General features: G+C 34.0%; 1 protein-coding gene across 2 annotated transcripts in view; it reads right to left on the minus strand.

The window, feature by feature from the left end:
* LOC149533631 (eukaryotic translation initiation factor-like) overlaps positions 1-21,396 on the minus strand; it is a 111,848-nt gene that overhangs the window by 20,847 nt on the left and 69,605 nt on the right. Inside the window, exon 3 of one of the 2 annotated variants that reach the window (XM_089807123.1) lies at positions 12,102-12,233. The exons of the other annotated variant lie outside the window; for it this stretch is intronic. Within the exon in view, the coding sequence (XP_089663249.1) occupies positions 12,102-12,233 (132 nt within the window). The remainder of the gene's footprint in view (positions 1-12,101; positions 12,234-21,396) is intronic. 2 annotated transcript variants of the gene reach the window in all.

Consider the following 21,396-nt stretch of genomic DNA (forward strand, 5'->3'; position numbering starts at 1 on the left):
TGTACACAAGGGGCCCCATAAAGTCATGGAATCACACACATGACAGTAAATGATTTTACACAAAGACACCAAAGATTCTCTCGCGTGGTGTTGTCATGGCACCACACACATGACATCCACTATGAACCATATTAGAGGGTGGATCGCCTATGGCTTAAGCCATAGGGTGAAAACAATGGCTTTCACCTCAAAATTTTCTCTCAAAGGAATAAATATGCACGGATACAAATAATAGATCACTGATGCTGAAGTTCCTTTTCAGCTAAGGCTTCATCCTCCAATGTATCAAGCTTGCCCCAGAAGTACACAAAACTTCTCTCTGGGATAAGGCTCAGCGAGAATGTCAATCGCCTATTCTTCAATGATAATGTACCTTAACTGAAAGTTAGAGAAACCATCTCAACATGATCTACTCCCTCTGAATCAATATCATTGGATACCAATAGATGTAGATCCTTGAGATGCTCCCTCTATCACGAAGGTATGTCCTGTCCATATACTCCAATTATGGAAAATATCTTGTTCCAAGAGGCTCATCATCAAGCACACAACATTGTTCACACGAGAAACTTCTCGTATGCAAATGTACTTGTTTGATTCTATCCTCAAATTTGGCTATGTTAGGCATTCATACTAATTTGGGTTCCTTCTAAAGCTCCAAGTACATTTGTCAACCTCGTGACTTCCTTGTCCAAGGTTGCTTCTATTGTCTGTTCCGGGATTGTTCTTCTCTTTCATCCTTTTTCAGCTATTGTGATCAGTGGTGTCTAGTGCTTTATCTTTAGGAGGCTACTTTGCTCTGTGACAATACTTTACAGTCACTACTTCCTCAACGACATACCTCTGCTCAGCTTATTACTGCCTTTTTCACACCCTTAACTCCTTTGTGGGTTATGAAAAGGCTATCTAGTTCTACCAGTTCTACTGACCATTCCAGATCTGGCAGACCCCACAACGGTTTCTTGCGTCAACAACACTCTTCCCCAAGTACACAGAGACAATACAGGGCTCCTTCTTGTTCACAGTCTTATCCTTCTGTAACTAATTTCTTTTTACCAAGAAAAGACTCCTAGCCTTTCCTTGGCCTCTCTCTTCTTGGTTCTTGTTATTTTCTTTTCTTGGACACTTTTTTGTGCTCTTTCTGTTGTCAGCTATCTAGTTATAAACTCTCAATGCCATAGACCTTTTGTGGTCTTTTGTTGGACATTAATAATCTTATCTTATCTTATGTAAGGTCAGAGTCCCTCTAAACGCTAATTTCCTCTTCTTCGTAAAATGTTTTAGTCATCAACTTAGTCCCTTGATTGTAAGCATTTACGTATCCATCTATCCTCGAAGATCATGAATCAGATCCTCTCGCTGCTCCCTTTTGTCATAGAAAGAGACCCTCACATAATTCCAAACATAGATTACTTTAAATGACTCACATCTTCAACATATGACTAAGATCCAAAAACACTTTGGAACTACAATCATAATATTGTGTCCTCTACTATGTCTTAGTAGCATACCTAATGCACCATTCTTCTTTTCCTGCAACAACATCCCCAGAGACAAAGAAAAAGATCAACGAAAATAGCTTTTTAATGTACATATAGAAATACAAATAAGAAAGAGACTACAATGAGTAGATCAATGTAATATTCAAGAATAATAAATACTTATCTACCCATCAATATCCTTGATGCAGACTTACTATTCTGGAGAAAAATCTCATCAACTCCTTGTAGATGTAATTTTTTTCTTTCTTCTCTCTGAATAATGGTTGTTAGCATGAATGCTGATGATACTACATTGGGGGAGTATTCTAAGAATTGGAGAGTATTGACATGTTGCATTCATGACTGTATTTGTCATTAATGTCAACATAGCAGTAAGTCTGTGAAGACTGAAAAAGTAGCAAATTGAGATCTTAGTTGTACGGACAAAGTTTTGAGTATCTGGTGATGCGCATTCATGGACATGTTCAGCACAATGTCCTAATGTGAAGGTTAAATGCGCAGCATTAAGTCGAAGAGGTACATAATTTGTACCTGATTTATAGAAAGCAGTACAGAGACAAGAGTACCTAAGAAGCAGTTTCTGATGTTTGCATTATATCCTTTGACAATGATATAATTTGGTGATGCGCAGTCAGCCAGTAACAAAGGAAGATTTGATGGTGACGTCAGCAAGTGCGCAGGTCCTGAAGTTACACGTGTGAAGTTTTGTATATATTGTGAGCTGACAGTGTTATTAGGCCGACTCAAGGAATTATTTTGAAGATATGGTATAAAAGAAAGATGTTTTCCTTGTTTGTAAAGCAGTATCAAACATTGTATTGAGTACGAAGTGCGAAAAGGAGCAGAGTTCTTATCGGATGCAAGTAAGCGATCCAAGGGATTATTGGATGCGAGTTTTGTAATCTGGTTACAAGATCAGGAGCAAAAGTCCGGTTGACTGGACAGAAAGAGGAAGGAGCAGTACTATTCATTTCTATTATTCTACAAGAAATAATATAGAGATCATTTAAACAGTGAGTTGACTGATCTTGCCCTTGAAGCTGTTTGGGCAATGGGTCCAACTATCTTCCACAATTCCTAATAAGGTTGGCACAACTCCTAACAAGGATTCAGAGTCTCCTACAAAGACTGATATGTACTGAATGTTGTTATTGACTCCTAATAGGGTCCATCCTCTAACAAGGAATATTTATATTAGTACATCATCTTGTGGGTACCATCCCCACTAGAGTTTTCCCTTTGATGAAGGGTTTCCCTAGTTAACATATCTGTTTTTATTGTGAATGAGTATCTTGTGGTTTCTAATTATATTGCTCATATGATTAAAGTTTAATAAGGTTGATAACTGTGATATTACTTGTATAACTGATTCACCCCCCCTCTCAGTTATATTGGTGGACTATATATTCTAACAATGGTCTTCTATTGAATGTCAAAACATTCATTAATTTTACTAATAGTATAAGTATGTCTTTCAATTTCTTTTAATCGATGCATATATCAGACCCTTCAAATGATTAATCCTTTCAATAACTCAATCTGGTTCTTCAAACATTAGTCATTGATCACATAGATGTTGACTTTGTTGGACACAATTGCTGAATAACCATTTTTTAAAGTCTAATAATCTTTTTGTGAATTGTTGTGTTAATATCAATTGATATATCCAACTATCATTGTCAACTTAGTAATAGTTGATTTGTAAAATCAATTTGATTGGATTTAAATCTCTATTAATGAATCAAACCTTTAATCTACTAATTAATGTTAACTTTTCATAACAACTAGATCATATCATATTCTTCATAAAATTCTTGTATCTGGGAACATCAATGCCAATGAACTTTCATCATCGCACAATTGTGGCAAGGGCCATATATTGTCCCACAAACTTCATATCAATTAGAAAGGGTTTACCTTCAAATAAAATCTCAACAACATTGTAATGTCCCCACTATTAGGGTTAGTTTGTGGCAAGTAATACCTACAAAATAATGGTTAGAATCACAACAATAACACTAGCTATATTATTCTACTCTCTAATTTAACCCAATCTTAAGGACGTCTCCAGATCAAGCTTCCTAGCTCATAGCTATCTTGTCATCTTCCCAGGAGTGCACCCCTTAAGATTCTTCTTGGATGGGCATCCTCTATCCAAGGCGAATCATATATGCATATGTTGACAACATCAGAATATTCTAGTCCATTGATACTCGGCCATGGCGGACAATGGAGATCTTAATACCTCACATGCTCCATGCTTCGAGTCTCATTAATATCCATGGTGATAACCCTATAGGTTAACACAATATTATCCACAAATATAATTCATTATATAAATAAATTCATAAATATAATTAAACAAATATAATACATAGACATACATTTCTTACCTTCTTTTCTTGGTCCATGTGGCTCTATCCTTAGTTGGCCCTTCAATGAATTATTTCTTCCAGAATTATCTCAACTCTATATTTACTTTCTAAAATTATTCCTTTTCAATTATAAGGAAATGACAAAATAATTTTTTTTATTTCTTCTTTTCCAAGAGTCACAACCTTTCATAATACAAATCCTTTGAAAAGTCGCAACACTTTATAGTTATAATCCTTTCGAAAAGTCACAACACTTCATAAATAAAATCCTTTGGAAAAGTCCCAATACTTTATAATCACAATATTTTTGAAGAGTTGCAACTATTCATAATTATGACCCTTTCAAGGTTCACATCCTTTCAATATCATTGATACCTTTTTAGAGAGTCACTTCCTTATTTTCTTCATATTACTTTCCTCTTCCATTTTTCCTTTTTGAACTCCTCTCTTCTCCTCTTCTTTTTTTCTCCTCTCTAAAATAAAATGTCGTCCCTTTTATATCTTAATTTTAAAGAGTCATGTTTATTTGTTAAACATCTCTTGACTTTTCATTAGGTTTTGTTAATTTATATTATTCTATGTTATACGATTTATTTACTTACTTATTTGTGTTTATTATTAAATTCTATTTAAAAAGTTAACATATTTTCTATAAGATTGTCTCTTGTATTTAAATTTATTTCTTTATTTACTCATTGAAATTTTATTTTATTTTATTATTTAAAATTATCATACTAAATATTATTTCATATATAGATTAAATAATTATTATTTCCTAGTTTTATATTTTAGTATTAGCTTTAACATAACTTTATTATCATTATTTATTTGATAACATTGTATTATCTAATTATTATTTAAATTCTATATTAAAATGGGGATATGACAAACATGGAATGAATGATGTTAAAGCCATTTCCACTATAATAGATGTCACACACCATACTACTGTAAAGGCACTGATTATCTCATCATAGAAAGCGATCTTCCATTTTCTCCAGGGAGTTATCCATACCAAAATGAATGATACATGTACACAAACATTATTCATGAACTATATAGAGCACAATAGTCAAAGCAAACCAAAGTTCATATATTTATCAAATATTCCATGTCAAAATATAATATTTTCCTTGAATGCACTTATTATTTTCTCAAATATGTATCTTTTATCCTTTCATGTATTTGCTTGATTCTCTTAATACTTCCACCATAGACTATTATAAATCTGCATATAATATATCTGATCAGCTTCTTGGAGTCGCTATCAATAGGATAATAAGAATAAATTTCAATTATTTTATAACTGTGTAGCTAGTTATAAAATACTCATTGAGAAAATATAATTTTGACCCTATACATCGCCACTTCCATCAACAAAAGTAATCAAACACACTGTAGATTGTTATTATTTGCAACTTTTGATGCCAGATGGTGACATCACTGTTGATAAATTTCTGTACTGGTCAAAACTCCCAAATCAAGGAGATGTGCAAGGAAGCATGATGAGTTTATTTAATATGCACCACTATTAATATATTTCTAGAAATGAAGTTTAGAAAATGACTGTATTCAACATGCACAATCCATGAAATTTCAGTAAAGTCCATCTCTCCACTTGAGTTAGGCAAGGAACAGATAGAAAAACGCTTGATAGTATTTGTCACTTTAATATCTTCGACTTGCTTGATCTATTCCGTCAACAAATTCATGTTATGTAATTGCTTGAAATTCTTGTTAATTGCATGGACAAAATTTTGAAAACATTCTTACGAAACACACATAGATAGAATTTGATCCTTTTCTGAAGCAAATGATGCCATCATTTATAATTCTTCCCATTTTGTTATTCTCCAGCAACAAATTTTCAAGCCTACTTTTGAAAATTGATTATAACTATTCAGTTATTACTTCAACAGAAGTGATCGCTATCTCTTCTTCAAAACATAGTAAATGATACACACACTATATGCCTATGCCATTTATAGATTGAAAACACCGACACTTCCACTTCTGTCACTACTTACCAGAGATATGTACTTCCTCTTAATCTGCAACCAGCCACTCTGAATTGAGCACAAATGTCCCCTCCAAATTGATCCACAGAAACCTTTCTGTCGACAGAGTGATTGCAGGCTCCATGGCTCTATTGCGCCCAAAAATAGCTTAGCGTTGAATATCTTAACAAAGGCATCCTGTGTTTTATTAATATCTCTTCAGACTCCCAACTGCGGAATGCATCCTTTTAAAAAATTATGCAAATTGTATCTACACAATCTAATACTTCTAATCCAGAGTCTATAAGGTTCTGACTAAATAAGACCACCTCGCCATATGGTTTATGTTTGGTGATTAAAATAATCATTGGCACAGAGACTCCCGACTATACTTAATGCTTGAAATGGTAAAGATGATGTCATAGAAATATCGAAGTCTCTGAGTTCTGCTGCCGCAGTAAAGTAAATAACAACAATAGCCATGTATGTCTTGATTTTATTTAACCCAAACAATCTCTGTTTGTTCACACAATGTTATCATCTATATCTTTTATTATCATCATTATTCTCAACTTCCATGAAGTTGTTTGCACCTTCCAAACAATCCTCAAATCTGATCATATTTGACATTTTGAAGAATAGAAGGTGAGCAATCTGATATCTCAAATTTAATTGGATCTTCCTTAAGTAGAGCTCTGATGCCATGTTAAATGAATTAAATTTCTTATCAGACTGACATATATATCTTGCAGATTTAATGTGCTAATCTCTTTTTTTAACTATTTGCAGGTCCTGATCAGAATATTATTCTTCAAGGAATAAGTATAATGCCAATAGCAATGGAATACAATTATAAATCTGAGAGCTTCATTGATCTTCAATTGTGGAAATTGCCAATTACCAAATGAGAGTGTTTACGAATTTCAATATTCTCTCTTGGTCTGATCAATTTGATATTAATATTACCTCAAAGAGGCATGATCACAAAAGGCATGTCATGAGGGGGCATGTCTCATGTCCGCTCATGATATGACTTGATATTTAACAACTTAGTTAATGTAATCCTTAGTTTTTTTAGTTAATACATTGTCGAATATAGCTCTAGGCAAATTGCCAATCTGCCATAGCCTTATAGATCATTCGCCTGATCACAAAGAGGCTCATCAATGGCATGTTTGATGATGATTAAGAGAGGATAGATATACTCAGTATCTGGTAAATGCAGATAGAGTTTCGGTTCTGACACGAGGTGATAGAATTAGAGTCACACAATTTATTACTTGAATATCGGCTGAAGCTACAAGTCTTAACAAAAGGAAAGTAATGTATTATTTTTATTGTCCTCCATCCGTTAAATATGGTAGGTTTTCCATCGCTTGACCTTTCAAAAGGTTACCCATTATTCTTCTCGCTGCTTCATAATTATTCATCACTTCTAATTAATAGAAATGTTGTCCCCTCTATTTATTAAATTATATTTGATTTAATAAATGGTGTGCCCTTTGATAGTTGGCAATTGCCTTTATAATTAGTAGTGATATTCTCATTTTTAATTGGTTGTCTCACTAACTTATTCAATATTATTTATTATTTGAATAAGATCACTAATGATTATATATATATAGTGAGAGGCCGAAGCCAAGGTTGAATATTATTTGTTGTGATTAATTATTATGATTATTAGTTAATCTTGAGTAGATTCGAACCCAAGACCTTTAAGATAAGAGGCTCACAATTTACCGTTGTGTTGTAGGCTTTTCCCTGATCTATTGATATATTATTAGTAGTTTATTAATATTATTTATTTATTCAATTTTTCTATTATCATTGTTACATATTATTGAATCTTATTCTAGAAAGAGTTATCACGTTCTTGAGTTAAACCTCCACAATTAAATTGTAATATGATGAATCAGTGACCATATTTTGAAGAGCTATTTGCATGCTTCGTGTCTTTGAGTTTGTGTCTTCATATACAAATGCTTTGTGTACTCATATGTTCACACATAAAAATCATATTTCAAATGCATAATACTTGTATGATTCTACTTTGGTTTATAACTAGAGAGAGATGACTCTAAGAGATACTATCATACAAACATGATTTTGACAAAATCAATTGGCATCATTGTAAGATGACACATAACCAGTAGAAGCAACCAACTATTAACACATGGTGACACAAAAGAACCAAAAGAGAACAAACAAACAACAATAGGAGAAGAGCACTAGGCCAACTCCTTAATGGCATTAGCCAAACTCTTACCCACACCATCAACCTCCTCAACACTATCGTTCACAGAAAAAGTGGAAGTCACAAGAAAAGCCTTCTTTTGTTTGCCCTTGTGCATTTTCTCCGACCACCTCTCTGAATATCAGAAACATTAGTAATAAATGATCGATGTTATTAATAAATTAATCAACATTAATAAATATTGATTATGTATTCATTTATAATGAATAATTATATTACTAACAAATATAACATTCAATACTAATAATGTTATAATATTAATAGTATTATAATATTACATTAAATGATTAATAAAGATTAACAATTATAATAAATATCCATTGATGATATAAAATTCATATTATAACTAGAGAGAGATGAATCTAAGACATACTATCACTGCAAATAGGATTTTGACAAATTCAATCAGCATCATAATAAGATGGTCTAAGATCATCTCTCTGGAAGATGAGAGAAACTTATTACCATATCAAATAATAGGAAAGAACATGAAATTGTTTGAGGACAAGCAATTATGGGAGCGTAGGACTGTTGAATCCCCTATCTAATAATGGATTTCAATATTAAATAGCCAAAATATAAAAAGGAAAAAAATATAAACTAAATGAATAACAAAATATTTAAATCATAAATAATGATAATTAGTATTAAGTGATCAATGTTATTGGGTAAAAGTACAAAGTTGTGTCACCTTTCAAGCTGACTTATCAAAACGATTGAATTTGAGTATTTCTATCTAAAAATCAATTTTGTTCAACCATATGATCTTGATAAATTTATTTTAAGTTATATATGGTCTCACACTTTTCCAATTGGAAATATCTATTAAATGCATGTTTTATACTAGTTTGTATCCAATTACTAAAGAAATAAAATTATTTCGAAAAATTGACATTTCAATAAATCTTACTATTTTTTATAATATTTTTTTAATAACTATTACGAAGTATTTTGAAAATATTTGCTTGTTATTAACAGAGACCAAGAGGTCATTATATAAAAAAATGGAACAATGTTTCCTTAGGAAACCATCATAAAGAATAGAAACATTCTATTCTAGCTAAACGAAAGCTACAACTAACTAAAGCTAACTAAATCTATACAGTAGATTACCATTAACTAATAATAGCTGATTATCTATTATCATGATACCCTCCCTTAATGGTTAATCTATCTATAACACCAAGCTACCCTCTGAATTTGACAAAATTATTAGGACCAAGAGGCTTGGTGAGAATGTCTGTAGTCTGACCTGTGGTAGGAACATACTGCAAATCTATTGTCCCGTCTTCAACCAGTTGTCGTATGTAGTGATAGTGAACATCCACATGCTTGGTTCATTCATTGAAGATTGGATTTTGTGCTAACTTGATAACGCCTTTGTAATCAACAAATAGAGTAGCCGGTCCTGCTGGTGACATCTGCATATCCCCAAGTATCCAATAAAGCCAAACAGCTTCACATCCTGCCTTAACAAGCCCGTTTATTTAGCCTCTATAAAGAAGAGAGAAACTACCTGCTGCTTTTTACTGGTCCATGTGACTGCACCGGATCCCAAACTAAACACATATCCGGAAGTTGACTTTTTATCATAAAGAGAGTCTGCCCAATATGAATCTGTGAACCCAGTAAGTTTAGAATTAGAACTTTGAGAGTACAAAAGTCCATAATCTGAAGTGCCCTTCACATAACGAAGCACATGCTTTTTTTCCATCCAATGATCAGCCTTAGGAGCTATCATAAAGCATGAGATGTAGCTGATGTCAGGCCTAGTCATAGAGAGGTAGATGAGGTTGCCTACTAGTTGCCTGTATGTAGTATCATCAACTGAAGGAGAATCAAACTTTGCAGATAACTTGAGACCTTTCTACATAGGTATAGATGCAGGCTTGCAATCTTGCATACGGAATTTGTCTAATAGAGCCCTGGCATATTTGGACTAAGAGATGAATATACCAGAAGACTATGACCAACCTTCAACACCTAGGCAATAATGCATGAGCCCGAGGATAGTCATATCAAAAGACTGACATAAATTCTGTTAAGGAGAATCAAACTTTGTAGATAACTTGAGACCTTTCTCCATATGTGTAGATGTAAGCTTGCAATCTTGCATACGGAATTTGTCTAATAGAGCCCTGGCATATTTGGACTGAGAGATGAATATACTAAAAGACTATTGCCAACCTTCAATACCTAGGAAATAATGCATGAGCCCAAGGTCAGTCATATCAAAAGATTGGCATAAATTTTGTTTGATTCCTTGAATCAAAGATATTGAACTGCCAGTGATTATCAAATCATCCACATAAATGACCGGAAGGATGATGTCACTGTTAGTAGTCTTGATGTACAAATTTGAGTCTGAAGAACTCCTCTGGAAGCTTTGATCACTGAGGTACTTATCAATTTTTATGTACCATGTCCGAGGGGCCTGCTTCAAGCCATAGAGAGATTTTTACCAATCTGAGAACCTGATGGTCTTTACCAACAACCTTGAAAGCAGAAGGTTGGGTCATGTAGACCTCTTCATGGAGATCAGCATTCACAAAAGCACTCTTGACGTCCATCTGATGGACCTTCCAACCAAACTATGCTACCATGGCTAGGACTAATTTGATGGTGTTCATCTTTGTAGTAGGAGCAAAGGTCTCCTCATAATCAATGCCTTGATGCTGAGAAAAACCCTTCGCAACTAAACGAGCTTTGTACTTATCCAAAGTACCATCTAATTTGTATTTGGTTTTGCAAAACCCAATTGCAGCCAATGGGTTTCTTCCCTGGTGGAAGATTAGAAAGGACCCAAGTGTTATTCTTCAGTAGGCTCTCGTGTTCAAATGTCATGACCTGTTACTAGTCTGGAATTCCTTTAACCTCGGAGTATGTTTGAGGTTCAAACATACTGTGAATGTTGGCCACGAGAGCAAAGTTAACACTCTGCAGGTTTACTCTTTTTCCGAGCATTTCTCCCATTAATAAGCTCATCATCACGAAGATCAGCAAGTATCTTAGCCCACCACTTAGGCCAGAGAGGAGAACGACCAACATTAGTATCAAGAGATGCTTGGTGATCAGGTTCCTCATCAGAAGAATCAAGATCAAACTCAGGTGAAGCATCTAAAAATCAAGGTGATCCTGCAGGAGAAGTTGGAGGTGTCTATACAGGGATCACTTGTATAATTGGAGCTACTAGAGCCCTCCCATCAGGTAGACCTAATGGAAGCCTAACTCCCAAACCATGAGCCTTCACAGGTTGGTCTGTTGGATTAGGAATAAGAGAAACGGGCATTAAAGGTCCTCGCTGCTCATCAAAGACAACATCACAACTGTAGATGAGATGAGATGTCTCAACATTGATCAAGCGATAGGCTTTGTGAAGACTGTTGTATCCAACAAGTGTGAGTTTTTAACTCTTGGCATCCAATTTGGTGCGTGACGCATCAAGGATCCAAAAAAAAGCAAGGGAGCCAAAACCTTCAGGTGAATGATTCTAGGCTTGCGACCTGACCAAGCCTCTTCCAGAGTTTTACCTTTGCCCGCCACTGTGGGTGACTAGTTCAAAAGGTAAACTACAATGTTGACTACTTCTGCCCAAAACTTCTTCGAAACATGTCTTTGTTCGAGCATGAATCGAGCCATCTCGATTATTGTTTTGTTCCGTCGTTCAACTACATTGTTCTGTTGTGGTGTGTGGTTAACTGACATTTGATGCCATGAGTATCCAAGAAGCTAGAGAAAACATTAGAACAAAATTTCCCTCCATTATGTGATCTAAGAGTAATAATAGATTTCCCAAACTCTTTTTCAACTAAAGGTTTAAACTTTTGAAAGACATGAAATGCATCTAATTTCTTTTAAGGAAATACACCCACATTTTTCTACTGAAATCATTAACAAACAACAGAAAATACCTGGACCCAAGAATAGGAGTGGCCATAGGGCCGCACAGATCAGCATGAAAAAGCTGAAGTACCTGAGAAGCTCGCCAAGAATTGACATTGGTAAAAAGTGTGCGATGTTGCTTCCCAGCCTGGCATGCATCACAAACTCCAAGTTGTTGAGTTTGAATCTCTAGCAATCCAAGAACAAGCTCATCCCGAGCAAGCTGTGAGAGATAATGCACATTTAAGTGCCCATATCGTTGATGCCAAAGTGTGCTAAAAATTTACAAACCGAACAAAGGAATCCCACACAACTTTGCGGATTACAGAATCAGAAATTATTAAGGGAAAATTTATAGAAACCCATAAGAAAAAAAAATCCATTAGACTTTTTTTTGATGAAAAAATTTATGAAAACCCACCAAAATTATTAAGGGAGGCAAAACACGAGACTTTACATGGTAAAGCAGCACATGCAAACAACATGCAAGTACATGCAACCATTAAAAAGTAGACCCAAAAAATTTGAAGGGTGACCCAAAAGAGAGCTCGAAATACCTAGAAAGAAAATGTTGTCGGTTTAGGGATCGACTGGCTCAAAAATTGAGACATAAAAATCGAGGCACCCAGAAAAATCTAACAACCCAATTGAGCTCTCAAAAAACCCACCAAAAATATGTAATCTAAAAAAATATGAACGTAAAAATTAAGGTTTTGAAGAAAAACAACCCTACTGCAAAAAAACCACAAAAAATGGCAAAAATGTGCTGAAAAAATAAGTAGATCTGGACAAAATAGGTTGCAGAACCGAATCAAAAGTTGACAAAATCAAATCTCTTAGAAAGAAAACCCTAGTCGAATTATGGAGAGATTTGGAAGCAAATATGCATGTAAATATTTTCAAAAAAATTTACAGTCTTGACTTTGATACCATATTACCAAGTAATTGAAAAATATTTTTTTGTTATTAACAATAACCGAGAAGTCATTATATACAAAAAGAATGAAACGATGTTTCCTTGGGAAACAATCGTAAAGAATAGAAACATTCTATTCTAGCAGAAAGAAAGCTTAAAAGGCTACAACTAACTAAAGCTAACAAAATATATACAATAAATTACCATTAACTAATAATAGACGATTATCTATTATCATAATATAAACACCATTTTATAGAACTCAATGTCAAGAATATTCTCATATAGAGTTCATAGTTTTTTAATTAGATATAGTATATTCTAATTAAAAAATTCTACAAGTACATTTTTAACAATCGAGAATATGTCAATTTTGAGAAAGAAAAAAATATTAAATCATATAAAATAAATAAATTTATATGACATTCTAGAGAAGAGAGTTCTCTTCCAGAATGTATAATTTTTCTTCTAGTTGGTATATATATATATATATATATTTTTTTAATGTGGTGGGAGATGAAAACTATCGATTTCAGGTGAGTTGAAATTTGGATCATTATAAAAGAGAAAATATAGGTCTAAAGCCAATTTTTATTTTTGATTGTGCTAGCGACATATGTTATCTATAACATAATCTGAGATCAAAGGGAAATAAGTTCATTTCCATGCAGTTTTGTGGTGGGAACTAGACCCCTAATTTCCACCATTTCTCAGCAACTAAAAAGTTATCTTTAAAAAATAAAAAATATATCATTTATTATTCCAAATAATTATTAAAAAATTATAATCCTAAACTTCATCCATTTCTAAGCATTCCATTAATTTATTTCATTTTCAATTTCTAAACAATAATACCAATTTTATGTCATTGAAGGTGAACAATTATACTTTTGTTAGCCTTTTCCTTTATAAGTGTGACACAGGTCTGTGCTTTTACCCCATTAATAAATTAATCAACATTAATAAACACCAATTATATATTCATTTATTAAGAATATATTATATTACTAAGAAATATAACATTCAATACTAATAATAATAACATTATGTGATTAATCAAGATTAACAATTATAGTAAACATCCATTAAGTATATTAACTTATTAATAAACTTAGAACATAACTAATGCTAGGAACAACAATCTCTTTAAAGGGGAGAGAGCAAAATCAATGAGTGATCAATACAAGATGACAAAATCAATCGATTATCCTTGTTAAGACTTAGTGATCATCTCAAACAAGAAAATACAACTATGGCTGCCAAAGAGGTTTATGATTATTATGGTAAATCATTGTTGTTGTAGTTGTATTAAATAGAGGAGATGAAAAACTTTTTATAGAATTACAATGACGATGTTTCCAAAAGAAACAATTGTGAACTAAAGATGAAAATAGAAACTACTTAATAAACATATAACATTCAATACTAATAATAATAACATTATGTGATTAATCAAGATTAACAATTATAGTAAACATCCATTAAGTATATTAACTTATTAATAAACTTAGAACATAACTAATGCTAGGAACAACAATCTCTTTAAAGGGGAGAGAGCAAAATCAATGAGTGATCAATACAAGATGACAAAATCAATCGATTATCCTTGTTAAGACTTAGTGATCATCTCAAACAAGAAAATTCAACTATGGCTGCCAAAGAGGTTTATGATTATTATGGTAAATCATTGTTGTTGTAGTTGTATTAAATATAGGAGATGAAAAACTTTTTATAGAATTACAATGACGATGTTTCCAAAAGAAACAATTGTGAACTAAAGATGAAAATAGAAACTACTTAATAAACATATAACATTCAATACTAATAATAATAACATTATGTGATTAATCAAGATTAACAATTATAGTAAACATCCATTAAGTATATTAACTTATTAATAAACTTAGAACATAACTAATGCTAGGAACAACAATCTCTTTAAAGGGGAGAGAGCAAAATCAATGAGTGATCAATACAAGATGACAAAATCAATCGATTATCCTTGTTAAGACTTAGTGATCATCTCAAACAAGAAAATTCAACTATGGCTGCCAAAGAGGTTTATGATTATTATGGTAAATCATTGTTGTTGTAGTTGTATTAAATAGAGGAGATGAAAAACTTTTTATAGAATTACAATGACGATGTTTCCAAAAGAAACAATTGTGAACTAAAGATGAAAATAGAAACTACTTAATAAACTAACGACTAAGATGACCACTAAACAAACATTTTAATATCTAATATCCTCCCTTAATGGTCATTGTCTAACCATTGTCGTTTGATCACAAATTCTTCAAAACACTTTTCTATTGTTGAGACCCTTCCTGGATCTATAGAATGCTATCAATCATGAAAGAACAAAGGGTGTCCCCTTCTTCACAATGCTTTGCAACAAGTGACAAGAACCTATCACTAACTTTGCCATTGAAATGAGTCTGTCACAAACCCTCCTCGAATTAGCAAAACTTCTAACCAAAAATCATCGCAAAATATCCAATTTGATTTTGGTTAATGGAGTTTCTCTTCCCTAGAGATAGAGACAGATACTGAGAACTAGCATGATTTTGAGGGAAAATCAATAAACCCTCCAAACTTTGCAGATGAGCAAGATGCTCCAAAATAGACTACAAAAAGCCATGATTTTTTAGGAGAAAAATCGAAATAACCAAACATGACGTCTAAGGTGGAAAATTGATCAAAACGAGACAACAAAATCTAAGACATGGATCAACATAAAAATCATTGTTCTTGAGCAAACCATTAAAACCCAATAGATCATTTTTTAGGGAAAACCTATTAGAATATTTTTAAGGGAAAAAATAATGAAAACCCATCAGAAATTTTTTAAGAGAAAAAATTATGAAAACCCATTAGAAAATTATTTAAGGGGAAAGAAACCATTAGAAAAACCTTCACGTGACAAAACATGAGACTTTGTGTCATAAAACAACACATGCAAGAACTTGCAACTCACAAATAGGACATGCAACCGTTGAAATCAGAGACTTGTTGAAAACAAAAATTTGCAAGATCAAAATCCTCAACCATGCTTGGGATGTAAAAATCTTCAAAGATGAACTACAAAATTTTCATAAAATAACTCTAACAATACTTATTTCAAAAAATCCAAAAATAAATTTTTAGGGAATATTCTAGATCAGAAGAGGCTCACCAATTTTTATGAAATCCTACTGATCCGCTCTGATACCATGTTATGATAAATCAATGTTGTTGTGATTGTATTAAACAGAGGAGGTAAAAACTCCTTATATAGATTTACAAAGACGATGTTTTTAAAAGAAACAATCATGAAATAAAGACAAAAGAATAGAAACTACTTAATAAACTAAAGACTAATTAAGATGACCATTAAAGAAATATTCTAATAATGATCACAAACTAACTAATCATTGATTAGTTATATAAAAGGGTGTGAAGAAGAGTCTTATGATAAGTGTGCGGTCAAAGAGTCTTTGTTCCTACATATCAAAATGGAATCAAAAAATCATTATATGGGGGCATAGAGATTGGAGGAAACACGGACAAATATACACTATCATAAGTCGGCATGGAGAAACCTACATAATGGACAAGGAGATTGCTAAGCCCAATCAAACAATATGCAATTCCATATTAATTACAATCATATCAGGGGCATGTAATAGCCTTGAAAATACCATGCAAAGGAACATATACCATTTGGCTCTAAATAGTTAAAAAGAAAGAGAAATATAATTAAAGAATTGGTATTGATCGGACTAGGAAGTTAATTGATCTTACGTATCATACTAGCTGGTATGGAATCTTTATTCGTTATTAATCAAGATAGAATTAAGACAAGATTAAATCATATTTCTAAAATGTATAAATAAACAAATGTGCAAATAACTATGTTGATCTAGTTAACTAATAGTACAAGAAATTATATATTATACCTATTATAGATAAGGGTACATCAAGATATAGGAATATATCCTTCAAAACAAATAGTAGAATTATAGTCATATATATATATATATATATATCAAAGTTGGAAAACTCAAACTCAAGTTACTCAACAATATCTCAACCGACACAAAATTTTGTAAATCTCAAAATCGCCAAAAAATTGGTTAAAAATTCAGCAATAATTCGCCACTTTTATCAAAAATTTGCAAATATACAATTTCTTAAAATATATATAAAAACAAATACACACCAAATTTGTAGAACATATATTGATTTGAGATATCCACCATATATTAATCAAAGTTAAGTTAAATACACAACAATTAAAACTAAGTAGATCAACATATAATCATATACTAGAAAACAAGTACGACATCTGAATAAAAATAAGTTCAATACATATAGAAGTTAAATTCAATGAAACTATAACTTTTAAATACAAATTAAGTTCAGGTTTCAGTATCAATGAAAACTAGAAGTAGAAATCATAAATTGTGTCTACGACTAAAGCTCAAAAGAGATTGTTGATGTTGCATGGGTGGTGTTAAAGTAGTTGCAACATCCTCAACAGGTGCCTGCATAGGTGTCTTTGGCCAAACAAAAGCCTCAGATGGATGATCGAGCTCATGTTCCTCCTCACGTGTTTCCACTTCTCCATCTCAGTCATCTGCCTTCATCTCAAACTCAGCTAGCTCCTCATCAGTCAATAAAGGATCCACATGTGCATCTACATCATCACCATCAAGAGGAGAAATCCAATCTACTAAATATGGATCAATCTCATCCGAGTCAAGTGCTTCATATGAAGCTTTCCCTTGAACCTTCTTTTTGTGCAACTGAAGGTTGTGCTACACATAAACAAAGTCATTCAAGCGCTACTAAATCAACCTAAAGTGCTTCTTTGTATGTGTGTTCTCACAAGTAGTCTAGTTTCTCTCGCAACCAAAAACACTATAGGGCTGCAATAGTATTCAGAAGGCAAGCTTTTGAAGATTAGGTGTTGTGGCCCCATAATCTTCACACCACAGATTAGTGAGGATTTAAAAAAGTCATTTATAATGTGGTGAAGATTCCAATAAACTTTATGAGCAAAATAATAGTATAGTAAAACTAGGCACACGTTCTTTTTTTATCTGGTTGCAGGGTGTATCTCTTATGTTTGCAATCAGGGGAAGAAAATAGTGGCTCCTCTTCCCTCTCGTAGCTTTATAATAATCAAGTACGAGGTCTTGAAGGTCCAAATCAACAACCAATCTTCGAATACATGTGTCCAGGCCAACTTGAACCTTTGCATTTACTCTAAAAGTGTCGAAAAAATAGAACTTGGGTTTCAAGTAGTAAATAGTTGCATGAATGTGTTGGTGGAGTTGTCACTTCCAACTACAATCAATTATGTCCCATATGGGTCCATATTTGGTCTTATTTGACCTAGACACAATTGTTAAATGGCCTCTTTAACCCTATCCATAGCCTCATATAGATACACATGGGGTTTTTATCTCCATCCACCATTCATAGAACCACCACCAATGATTCCCACACTTGAACATAAAAAGTTGTCAAAACCAGCGAATAACAACATTTGAAAAATAAATAATAAATCAACAATCAAGCCTTGAAAACTTACATTGATGATCTCCAATAGCTTTCCAAATCTAACATCAAACAAAAACTTCACAACCTTCTCAACTTCAAGCTTCATGGCATAAGGACTCTCCAACCATCTACATGGTGAGAAAGTAATTAGCAAAGTGTGTGACCCCCGATCATACGAGATCCTTACCATCAATGTGCTCTCTCATAAGACTCATGAACTATGTGGGGTTGTAGATGGACTTTGTGATATTCCTTCCAACCATCTTCTCCACTTAACTTAGTTTTCCTAGGTCCTCAAGGAGCGAGTCAAGACAATGGGCAGCACAAGGGATCCAAAATAATGTTGGATGCCTATCCATCGAAATTCTACCGACTACCACATACGTAGCTGCATTATCAGTCACAATCAAGATGACATTGCTCACTCCCACTTTCACCACCACCTCATCTAACATGTTGCAAAAAGTCTCTACATTTTGCACTTGATCAGAGGCATCAATTGGTTTTAGAAATACTAAGTGTCCCTCCCAAACAACTAGAAAGTTGATTAGCGTCCCATTCCTTCCATTTGTCCACCCATCGGATATAATAGTACAACCTCTCTATTCCCAAACTCTTATTTGCTTTTCCACAAGTAGATGAATGCTTTGGACCTCATCCTATAACAATGGTCTACTCACCTCATAACGAGTTGGAGGCATGAACCCCTTACTAGACATGAAAGTCGCAAAGACCAAATGATCCCAATATGGACTACATAAATCATAGAAGGGAATATTGTTTGTCATGTCCCCACTCTAGCTCAGTCTAGCAGAGACATGTGAGTCAGCTTATTATGGGGTCTTGTAGGCTGACAGGGTTGGATAGAGACCCAATATGGTTATTCAGTGTTGGGGACTTGGTGTTTTGGCGGTTATTGATCAGTTGGGAGACGTTCCTTGTTTTTAGGAGACAGTTCCTATATTTATGGGGTTCATTCCTACTTTTTAGGAGGTATGATCATGCACAGGGTTGGGTTTCCATGAGTTTTCTCTTTGGGTTCAGTTTCAGAGGGATAGAGCTTGTTTCCTAAAATTTAGGAGCATCCCTAGATTTTAGGGATGAGACTGCCAGTGGATCCTTGATTTCCGACTTCAGTCACAGACAGGTGACAGGATGATTTTATGGTTTGTGATGTCAGTTGGGCATTTTGTAGCTATTTGGGTTATATTTTTAATATTTCCTAAGTTAGCGTTTAATAATTAAATAAGGCTAAGTTAATAGCCATTTTGGAGTAATAAGGGGAATTTTGACCTCATTTGGATGCGTACCCCTTGGCGTGATAGCTCGTTGGAAAGGTCTTGAACTTTTCTAAATCTTCTCTTTGGTCTCAGGGCGATTCAGTGAACGGATTTATGTCTATGGAGAAAAAGGGTCATTTTTAGTAACATTGCCACTTTAAAATAACACTTAAATCACTTTTGTAACCCAATGCCTTTTGGAGTCACTTTAGGGTTCGATTTGCTTTGGAAAGGGTTATAAGGAGATGGAGGCACCATTCCTCATTCATATTATGCATTTTAAACTTGTTTACAAATTTGCTCTGCTTGGGCGATTTTATTCTGGGACGCAAACCCCAGGGTATTTACTGGCTGGGACGTAACCCTCAGCAGTATTTGGTCTTGGAATTTTCAGTGGTATCAGCTGTTATCAAGGAAGGAGGACGCCATTTCAACTGGGGTCTGTAGTATTGTTTAGCTGGGCACGATTATTGGTACATGGGAAAGTGAGCCTTGCAGCAGTAGCCGCCATTTGCAGTACTTTGAAATATAGAGTCGGATAATCAGCAACAGACGTTTGCATATTCACAGTGCTTTTCCATCAGCCAGTTTGGCGTCATTGTTAGGGAAAATGTATTGGATCCTTTATTTGGCTCTATAATTCAGAGATCTGCCTAGTACGATTTGTATCAATTCTGATTTTGCTGCATATTGTTATTTATTTTCAGACTCTTTTCATATCATTTGCTCCTTCTCATTTCTATGTTGAATAATCATCAAAAACGCAAAAACCAACAAACTCTTCTGCATTTCCATCTAGTTCTGCAAGAAAACTTTAATAAATAGGAAAAAGAAAATTAAAAAGAAAAAAATATAATAAAGCTACAGCAGATTAGCAGCAGAGATCCATCAGGGATCTTTCAGTGGTATCAGAGCTTACATCCTGCCAGCCTGTAGGGTTTGTGAGAAATTATTACAACACTTTTTGGCTTCTGGGTATTGGATAAAAAGTTTTGATAATTCATTTCAGCATCTGGGTACTGGCTAAAAAGTTTTGATAATTCATATTGGCATCTGGGTAGTCACTAGTTGGTGGATTGAATACAAATCTATGCATCCTGGTGGAGAAATACACAGGTTCTACGAGCGCAGGAGAAACCAGTGGCAAGCAGAGGCCACCAAAGACACACAGATACCAACTATGGGTGAGGCACAGCGTGCTGCTGGTGACGGCATGCCTACAGAGGCAGAAGAAAGAGAGATGGTGCGGACCCTATTCACTACTCAACCCAGGATTGCTCAGGCTTTAGACAGATTATAGGATACCTTGGAGCATTTGGAGATGGGTGGACACAGAGGCAGGCAAGGTAGATCAGTTTCAGTGGCTGGTAGTCAGCACGGCCATCAATCCCATTCTTCAGTTGGGAGCTCCCTTCATTCCAATAGGAGGCATCGCCATCATACACCTACTACAAATAGGCCATTGCTTCCCCAATTCATACCAGGTGAATGGCCAGCACAGGTGGAACCACCAGAAGTGGGGTTTTAGGTGTCAGTTTTGGCAGCCACAGCTGAGTGGAGAGCTCTACCTCCTGAGGTTAGGGATGTCTTCCCTCTTCCCCAGTATTATGCACAGCGTAGAGATACAAACAGGTTCAGGGGAG

Source organism: Cupressus sempervirens, chromosome 10, assembly GCF_028749045.1.
Source record: "Cupressus sempervirens isolate cs-2001-9-10 chromosome 10, ASM2874904v1, whole genome shotgun sequence".
Classification (NCBI taxonomy): domain Eukaryota; kingdom Viridiplantae; phylum Streptophyta; class Pinopsida; order Cupressales; family Cupressaceae; genus Cupressus; species Cupressus sempervirens.